The sequence below is a fragment of the Nansenia antarctica genome (assembly GCF_963989245.1).
Source record: "Nansenia antarctica genome assembly, chromosome: 9".
In the NCBI taxonomy this organism is placed as follows: domain Eukaryota; kingdom Metazoa; phylum Chordata; class Actinopteri; order Argentiniformes; family Microstomatidae; genus Nansenia; species Nansenia antarctica.
In genome coordinates this window covers 9,323,956-9,333,955 of record NC_137679.1, presented here as the reverse complement: position 1 = coordinate 9,333,955, position 10,000 = coordinate 9,323,956, and the positions used below count along the sequence as shown (strand labels likewise).

Here is a 10,000-nt window from a genome sequence, read left to right as displayed (position 1 = left end):
TATAGTACATTGAAAAAGGAAAAGGAAAATAAAAAATAAACAACAAAAACATTCACCAGCTAATTGAATTATTAGAAGCATTGACAATCTTCAAAATGTACAGAAATGTTCAGTACTGAAGGCTACTTAGAATTAGAAAATGTTTTCACATCTTGTGTTCCAGAGCCTCCTGCCTATTCTTACCCTAAACCGCAATTCCCCCCTCCCCTCCCCACACTCTCCCCCACAGCACACTGGAGACCACCTTCGACGGCAGCGTCACCACGGAGATCAACAGCGGGAGGAACATCCTCAACCTGTCCCCGCGCTCCGCCCCCTCCCCCACCCCCTCGCACCCGTGGCGACTGGGCTCGTCCAGCCCCCGCCTCCAGGCGGGCGACGCCCCTTCGGTGGGGAACGGGTACTCCGGGGGGGCGGTGCCACGGGGCAGCGCCAGCCGTCTGGTCAGCCCCGAGGGGGGGGGGCGGTACCTCCGCAGACAGGCGGCGCCGCTGGGCCAGGACCGAGACGTCTGCGCCAGCGCCCTGGACCTGAAGGACAAGATGGAGGAGCTGGAGGGCATCGCCATGGAGACGCCGGGGTATATGAGCGACGGCGACCTGTTGGGGAAGAGTGTCAGAGGGATGGACAGCAAAGTCACCAGCGGGTGAGTGTATGGGTCTAACAGCACAGCAGACCTCACTTTAGGAAAGATGTTGCCTATCCGATGTCTGTCTGTCAGGGTTCCCACGGGTCCTTGAAATCCTTGAAGGTTTGTGAATTTGAGAGAAAAAAAATCAAGGTCTTAAAAGTTTTTGAAAATAGACATGGGTCATTGAAAGTCATTGAAATTTTACTTAGCTCGTCAACTAGTAAATAAGTCTCTGTATTGCTTAACTTTACACATATTTCACAATATATTGTTTTGCTGTGCTGTGGTAGAGAAGGCAAGAGACCATCTAGTGTTCACACACTCAAGCCTCTCTTTTTAATTGTTGTCTGTGAGCGGATAGTTCCTATTATATAAATTCTTATCTAGGTCTGTCTCAAACTATGCCGTGTTGGGTCCTTGAATTTGAGGGAATTGAGTCTTGAAAGTCCTTGAAAGGTGCTTGAATTCGATGTTTCAGAAGGTGTGGGAACCAGTGGCGGCTGGCCAATAGAGGGCGCTAGGGCGCCGCCCCCACCTTCACTTCCTAGTTGCGACTTGTAAACGTTTTTTAAAAATAAACATTGTTTATTCACAAAATGCGGCTGATATTCTGTCGGCGCCTATCAGCATTCATTAAAAATCCTCCAATACAATAAACATTTTATCTGTGTGTGTGGAAAATTCAGTGTGAAAATACATAGGGGAGGAGTCGGGACGCCGGCCGAATGGCGGTCTATGGCACTGCAAATACTTTTGGCTTACACGTGAGCTGTAGCAGCGCTCCAATTGGCTGTCTCCTATTTCCCGGCCGGGGCGCAGAAAAGTGCGCCCCGAGCATGCGCAGATTATAGGCTTACCTAGGCTGCAGCCTAGGGCCACTACCACTAGGGGTAGTGTCATGGTTTCTTAGGTTTTCATTTTGGAGACATCTAGTGGACATTTTATGACATTACATTCGTTACTGCCTTTATTCATTGGATATCGGTTTTGTTTAGTCACATGACGTGAGCACACTGTTCAGACGTGATAGTAACTCGTAGCAGCAGCTAGCTGAGAGAAAGAGATCCGGAGAATCTCATTGTTTACATTCTTGCCCTGGAAAAGGCTTTGCTTGTAAGTTTGCCTTTTATTTTCTTGCTTAACTACAATGTATAATGTATATGTTTATAAATACATAGCTTATATTATTTAAGTATAAATATTTTGGAGCTGTATTTGTATTGCTATATTGATATTATATGTTGGCTACATACTGTTGATGTTGAAAATGTAACAGTATAGTTTTGAGCATTACAGTAATTGTACTCTTATGTTTATTTACAGTTTTACAAAATAACCAAACGACCACTCATGTTTCTGAAGATTTAGTAACGAACTAAACTTTACTCCAGCGTCTGAGGATTCATTGATGTGTCAGTGTGTGTTCGCTATCTGTTGAAGTTGCGCCCTGGTTACGCACAGTGGGAACAGAATAGGTAGTAAAAATAAAAAAATGCGTGAGACTTGAGAGCCCTGAATATCCGGTTGTTAAGTCTGACGTCAAACGTGACGTTTTGCAATTTCCGGCTACAAACCAGAAATTCTCCGCACCAGAATACCAGTGTACTACAGCGGTAGAATGACAGTTTAATCGTTTTTTAGACTCGGATCTATTCATACAACAAGGGACACAGCACTTTCCCGTTTTCCCCATATTGTCAGGGTATTTGAGCCTCGGAAAACCGCTATATAAATATAATTTATTATTATTATTGCGGCATTTCGAAGACAGCGCCTCAGCCAACTTTGGACCCGGAAACAGGTCGCGACTTAACAACCGATATTCGGACAGACAACAGGAGAGGAGAGCAACAGAGAGACAGACAACAGGAGAGGAGAGCAACAGAGAGACAGACAACAGGAGAGGAGAGCAACAGAGAGACAGACAACAGGAGAGGAGAGCAACAGAGAGACAGACAACAGGAGAGGAGAGCAATAGAGACAGAACTGAGGTGAGGTGAGCAACAGAGATAGTTCAGGATGATAACAAACAGTTCAGTATGACAGAGACAACTAATAGAAAGACAACTGTATGATTATAGAGTTTACATGTTCAAGGAAATATTGTATGATAATAGAAAGGTACACTTTAATTTAATTAAAGAAGTAACAAAGGACACATTTATTATCACAATTGCATTGTGTTCCATGTCTTTCTCCATTGAATAAATAATGCCTAGTTGAATGGCTAAACAAGACAACTGTCTGGACAGTACTGCTAGAATTATTCACCTTACCGCTGCACAGATAGACAAAGGGTATAAGTCCATTCTGTTAACATTAGGTCTACTCTGCTAACAACGACTATTCCAGTTGATTTGTCAGTTGTTGTGCATTATACTTTTGTTGTGTTTGCAGTTTGCCCTTTAATAAGTTATATATAAATATAATTAAGTTATATATATATTCTCATGCTAAAATCGACTGTAAATCCAGATTTTAAAGTTGATATTCTTCCCCGTGGAGCATGCCCCCATAACCTGTGCCCCACCCAAAATGTTTATCACCAGCCGCCACTGGTGGGAACCCTGTGTATAGGTCTAACAGCACAGCAGATCTAACTTTAGGAAAGGATGTTGCCCATCCGATTGTCTGGCTGTTTCTTTGCCACTAGGTGGCAGTGTTGCTGCGGTTTTGATAAGCCAGTGTCAACCTGTCCTCCTCTGTCTCGCCCGTCCGTCATAGCTCAGAGAAACGTTGATCTTCTAGGACAGCGGGGGGATGAGAGGATGAGAGATCAACTGAGAGATCAGCCGTTACCGTTCGTTTACTACATCAGCTGAACACTCTGTCTGTAAATATGTGATGCTGTTGGAATATTAATAATAGACCCTCAAAACCCACCTCTTCAAGCTCGCCTTCACCAGTTAACCCTCTCCCCCTCCCCTTCCCATGTGTTCCCAGCACTACCTCAATTAGGCCAATATACATTATTTTATTTATTTTTTGTTTCTTTTTATTATTACTACTCAATCTTTTCAGTTTGTAAAGCGTCTTTGAGTGTCTAGAAAAGCGCTATATAAGTCTAATGTATTATCATTATTATATTGTGTGAGGGATAGTTCTAAACGTATGAGAACTCTGTGGGTGTGACGTCTGAACATCCCCAACCGCACACATCCTTATCAATGCCAGGATTTGTTTATCACCAGCCGACGTGGTCATAATCATGGAATGTCGGAATGTGCCAGTGTTTGGCACTGTGTTTTCTCTGTGCAAACCTGCCTCGGGGCGGCTGTGGCTCAGGAGGTAAAGCCGGTGTGTAACGATCGCAAGGTCGGCGGTTCGATCCCCATCTGGCCACGCTGGCCACGGGCAAGACACTGAACCCCAAATTGCTCCCAATGAGCGGGCCTTGCATGGTAGCTTGCACACATTGGTGTGTGAATGTGTGTGTGAATGGGTGAATGAGAGGCCATTGTAAAGCGCTTTGGAATAAGGCGATATATAAGGCTGCATTTACACCGCAGGTCGTAATGCCTAGTTCCGATTTTTTTGCCGATATCCACATTTTTGGAACGCCTGCTTACATCTACTTTTTTAAATGACCCATATCTGATACCTGTGCTTACATTGCTTTCACTTGTGTAACACTTGAAACAGCCCACATGCGTACACAGGTTTCGTTACCGAAAACGAAATTAAACAGACAGTCGGCACTTGCAATGGACGCAAACGATACAGACATTATAATCCCTTTTATATATCATAATATAAAGCCATTGCTTTCCGAAGTATGTTTAGAAGTCCGCAAAATATTGCGCACATTTTAAGGCAGTTCATAAAAATGCGAAGACTGTCGCATTTTTAATGACGTGCAAATCAGAATTACCAGGAATATTCCAACCTGCCTGGTTACATGACAGTTCGAAAACGACACATATCCGATTCGTATCAGATTTATTTCCACATGTTATTGAGCCCTGAATCGGATCTGAGAATATCAGATTCAATGTGCTTTTTTTACTAGTGTTACATAAGTTACATATCCGATCTGTGCCACATGTGAGCAAAAAAATGGGCATTGTGTCACTTCTACCTGGCAGTGTCACCGCAGCCTAAGTACAGTCCAATTTCCCAAACATCTTCAAAAAAGTCAATGTTTCCGGCAGTATAAATACACTGTACGCATGAACCACTGGCCTTGGCTAGGCTAGCAGCCTTCAAGCCAGTCCTGGTCTGAGGACACAACCTTCAGATGTAGATTAGATTAGATTACATTTACTGTCCACAGGGGGAAAGTCATTTTCACACCACTGTACGGTATACATATACATGTACATACAACACTGTATAACTCAGACAACAATAGACAGTACTACACAGGACAGATACCCAAGTACACACACTCAGCGCGGTCTGTTATTTAATGCAACAATGGCTGCGGGGATCAGGCTATTGCCAAAGCGAGCCCTTTTGCACCTTAGTGTTCTGTACCTACGCCCGGAGGGCAGGGGGGGCGAGGTGCAGATTGAGTGGGTGGGTGACGTCCTGTTCTGTTGCGGTTGCGTTTGCGTGAGATGGCCCTGTTGTTTAGTGCTGTGAGGTTGGGTGTGGGGAGTCCAATCGATGGCCCCAATGATGGCATTGCCACAAGGAGACATAACATTGTGGAACAGTGTTCCAGTCATAAATCATGCTACATGCGCTTATGGAGTCTTTCTCACAAGGGACTGTTTTCACAGTTCACATCTGTCGACACGTGTGTAGCATGTTCAATTGACAATTGATTATGCGCTGTTTGTTTCTCATGTCATGTTTGATTTGACTAATGGGCGTAGTTGGTCAGAGGAGAGTGTAGTGTGTTTGACTTTAAAAATAACCTGCCCTTTGTCCTCTGGAGAGATGGCAGGTCGTGGGAAATATGCTCCCGAGTCTTGAGATGAGGAGGAGACAGTAAGAGCCCTCAGAAGCAACCGGATGCATTCCCATAGATGCAGTACATACATGCACATGAGAAAGAATGCTGGCCCCACGTTGATTTAAACCTCTCTCATACTCTTGCAAACATGCACGTACGCGCATGCACACACACACACACATACATATATATATATATATATATATACACACACACGTAAACACACACACACACACACATACATATACTTATACACATTCACACACACACACACATACATATATATATATATATATATATATATATACACACACACAAACTTAAACAAACACACACACATACATATACACATACACCCATACATATACACACACCCCCCAAACACACACACACACACACACACACACACACACACACACATATACACACACACATACATACATATACACACACACACACACACATAAACACACACACACATACACACACACACATACATATACACACACACATACATACATATACACACACACACACACACACACACACAACACACACACACACATCCCCAAGTGAACCAGAGGGTAAAAAAAAAAAGGAGTCTGATTCCAACAAGATTTCTCTCCACAACTGCGAGGTGAATCATGTAGCAGAGCGCAGAGCCAGAGATACAGGTCAGGATCTGTTCTGTGGACGACCACGCCATCACATCATCACACGCCGACTGACGTCTTACTGGAACTGGAACTGGCAGTAAATAAGATGTTTATTTTACCGTCAGCTTGTGGTCATGTTGAAACAGGCACCTCTGTGTAACCAGGGCTTGTGTCTCTCTAACCACAATCCACCTGGTTCTCAGATTCTGTTTCTGCAAACCCTGGAGCAAGGGTAGAATGTCCCTCGTGGCAACACGGGGCCTTTGTTCTCCCGTGGAATGGTTTTAAAGAGGCCTCATTACTGTATAATGCTCCTAGACGTGATAGCATTGTCCTGTCAAGGCAACCACGGCCACAATAAAGGGTTTCGAAACTCATAAACGACGTAACCTCTCTAGGTTACTCAGCTACGACCCTTAAGGCAGACGACTTAATCTTAATCATGTCTCCCTTCGTTCTTGTCCAACACACACCTCCTAAAAAAAAACGTTCTGGTTTTCTCCTTGTTTTGAACCGAGGACTCTCTCTCTCTCTCGCATGACATCATGACCAGGAGTTCAGTGGCCTATATGAGGGCTTGTGATGCTTGTGCTAATAGACAGCCAAGAAGGGTGACTGTGGGTCTACAGGGTCTGGGTTAATGGTTGGCTGGTCGTCTGAACCTAAACCAAAACATACACAGGCGCAGGCACACGCACACACAAGACACACACACACAAACACACACAAGAAAAACACACACACACACACACACACAGGTCCAAACCAGAATTGCGACTAGCCGTCTGAACCTAAACCAAAACATACACAGGCGCAGGCGCGCGCACACACACATACATACACACAAGACACACACACACACGCACACACACACAAGACACACACACAAGACACACACACACAAACAAACACACACAAACAAACACACACACAAGACACACACGCACAAGACACACACACACAAACAAACACACACACAAGACACACGCACACACAAAACACACACACACACACACACACGCAGGTCCAAACCAGAACTGCGACTCATTGATTTATGCGGCTGCCCCCTTTGAAAGAGTGACCGTGACCAGGGGTGAGAGGGTTCGGAAAACTCGGGGTGATGTCATTCACTCTCACATCGTGTATGTCTGCCCTCGGGCTCCAGGACCGGTGGGTTGCTTTCCTCACATTAAAGGTCGGTTTCCTGGACACAAAACGAAGGCCAATTATTATTCGATCGGAGACTCTCCGTCGAAGATGCTTTTTTAAGTCTAGGCTAGACATCATCTGGATCTGGGGAAAGAAAACTGTCTGTGTATGTTTTAAGTTTTAAACACCACTGACATGCTTTGAAACGTGTGTGTGTGTGTGCGCCTTTTGTTATTTACCGATCGACCTTACTTTCTACTTAATGATTCAGACAGTTTGATGAGTCACCAGGTTTGTGGCTCTTGCTGTTTGCGAAAGGCAGTTAAGTCATAACTCTTTTTTTTTTTTCTTCCATGTGGGTGTATTTAGGCTCTAGGCTAGTGTGTTCACAGGAAAAACACATTCTCTCACCTCTCCTTTGAGAAAGGTTAGAGCCTCTTTACCTGTCCAGCTGGTTAGTCAGCAAAACCGGTGTCCCGTCACCCCTGGCGACGACAGTCACTTAAGTGACAGTTAGGAAGGAAACGCTGCTCTCGTTTTACGACTTCCTACGTCACAGGAAATAGCTGTTTTTCTGAGCTTATTTATGCTAATGTCGGGGTTGTGGTTGTCAGCTGGGAATGTGTGTTAAGTGTTACTTCTTCTTTAGATGGTGTTTAATAGAGTGTACAGCCTAAGGCCCAGGCTACACGATGACGCAACGCAATGGAACCATCGCTAAGCCACGCCCCGAAATAGCACAGAAAAAGTCACTACAGGCAGAAAACTCGGACAAACAAGTCGCTAATATCTGATGGTGAAAAAAGCTTCTAGACAAAATATTCTTGTCATCTTTTTTTAAAAAATTCTATTACTTGCTGTGGTAAATCAGAAATCAGAAATTTGCCAACTCCCGCCATTGTATGTCATTCAGTCACGGTCGGTCAGTCAGTCACCGTCAGTGAAGCGTTGTTTGTTTGTCCGAGTTTTCAAAGGGGGCGTGGCTTAGCGATAGGTCCATTTCAGAGCCGATCTGATCTCTAGCAACACAAACTGTTTTCACACCGTGGCCCAAAAGAATCTCCACATGGCCACATGGAAGCGCGTATTATAGGATCGTTTAAGTACACTGGGCATGCGTGTGCTGGTAGACCCAGCAAATTATTAAAGTATAATTGACTGTAATAATAATACGGTAATAAAATAATAGTAATTCATTAATTTTCACTCATTCGGTAGTAATGTCAACTCCCGCAGTCCCGATCAATCTCCTCTCCACTTACATTACCTCTGCATCCAAGATACGGCATGTATACGTTATTAATCTGTGTAACTTTCGGTTGTATGAAAAGAGCTGATGCATAATAAAGTTATGATATGATAATTGTTGAAGTGCCTCATGCTAAGATTGTTTCTTTAAGATGGTCAATAATGTCATGTCCTCGCACTACCTGCTATCTGCACTCAAGTTTTCATATGTATATCTATTTCTAGATGTTGTTAACGTTTGCTATTCTGTTGGACACAACATGCGTCACATGTTTCTCGTTGTGTTAAAATAACATAAAACAACAATAATTCAGTCAAAGGTGTCGCCTATGTCTAAACTATTTTACAGATTAGATTTATTTTACGTTTCCTCACCGCTTCTGTCTGCCAATGTGAGGATACACCTACTGTAATGACTTGTTCCTTGTCTGAGAAAACTAATTAAAAAGCTGTGTAACACCCCCACCACAGCCCCACCCATACCCCTAAGACATTAACCCTCCCTCACACCTCCTCTTACCCCTACCTCAAACCCCACCCCCTGCCCTTGGGCTTTCCTACCCCCCCCCCCCCCCCTCTCTCTTCCTGAAGAGGGCTGGCTTTCAGGGTCCTCCGGGCCCTCACTGTGGTGGGTTTACCAGTTGTAACTAGGAGAGAGAGAGAGAGACAGAGAGAGAGACAGAGAGAGAGACAGAGACAGAGACACACACAGAGAGAGAGAGAGAGAGAGAGAGAGAGAGAGACACACAGAGAGAGAGAGAGAGAGAGAAAGAGAGAGAGAGACAGAGACAGTGACAGAGACACAGAGAGAGAGAGAGAGACAGAGACAGAGACACAGAGAGAGAGACACAGAGAGAGAGAGACAGAGACAGAGACACAGAGAGAGAGGTGTCTTGCTGGGTGATCATCAGAATGCTTTGGTGTTGGACGACGTGCATTAACGTTCCATTAGTCGGAGTCTGCCACCTGACCAACCTGCTGGAGTAGTGGCGTGGAGTCAATTTCCGTTTCAGAGAATCTTTCTAGAATGAGGTATGTTACCAGTATTAACCAATCATCTTCGCTCATTTTTTTATTTTCAGATGTTGAACTCATTGTTGTTTGTTGTTGTTTTTCTGGGAAATGACTCCAATGAATGGAGCAACACGGAGATGTTCTACTTCTACATGTTGTCAGTTTGGGCGGTTGGTTGCCCCCATGTTTCACTCCAACATGTCACTCTTTTTGTCTCTGGGAGGTTACTGCCTGGAGTTTAGGGTCCGGGGGGGCCTTTTGTTGTGGTGGGTGTGCTAGCCCAACTGATGACCTCTACAGCTTGTGAACAGAGCCCAGGACAAAGGCCAAGTTAATCAGTAGGCTAGTGTAACCTTTTTTTTTTGCTTTTCCTTTCATACCGCACCGCAATGCACCTCTTCA

At 44.5% G+C, this 10,000-nt stretch overlaps 1 protein-coding gene across 2 annotated transcripts in view; it reads left to right on the top strand.

The window, feature by feature from the left end:
- The window catches only part of nav2b (neuron navigator 2b), a 78,555-nt gene that overhangs the window by 8,865 nt on the left and 59,690 nt on the right, over positions 1–10,000 (top strand). For both annotated transcript variants that reach the window (XM_080539317.1, XM_080539316.1), the window contains exon 3: positions 230–646. In XM_080539317.1, the coding sequence (XP_080395443.1) occupies positions 230–646 (417 nt within the window). The remainder of the gene's footprint in view (positions 1–229; positions 647–10,000) is intronic.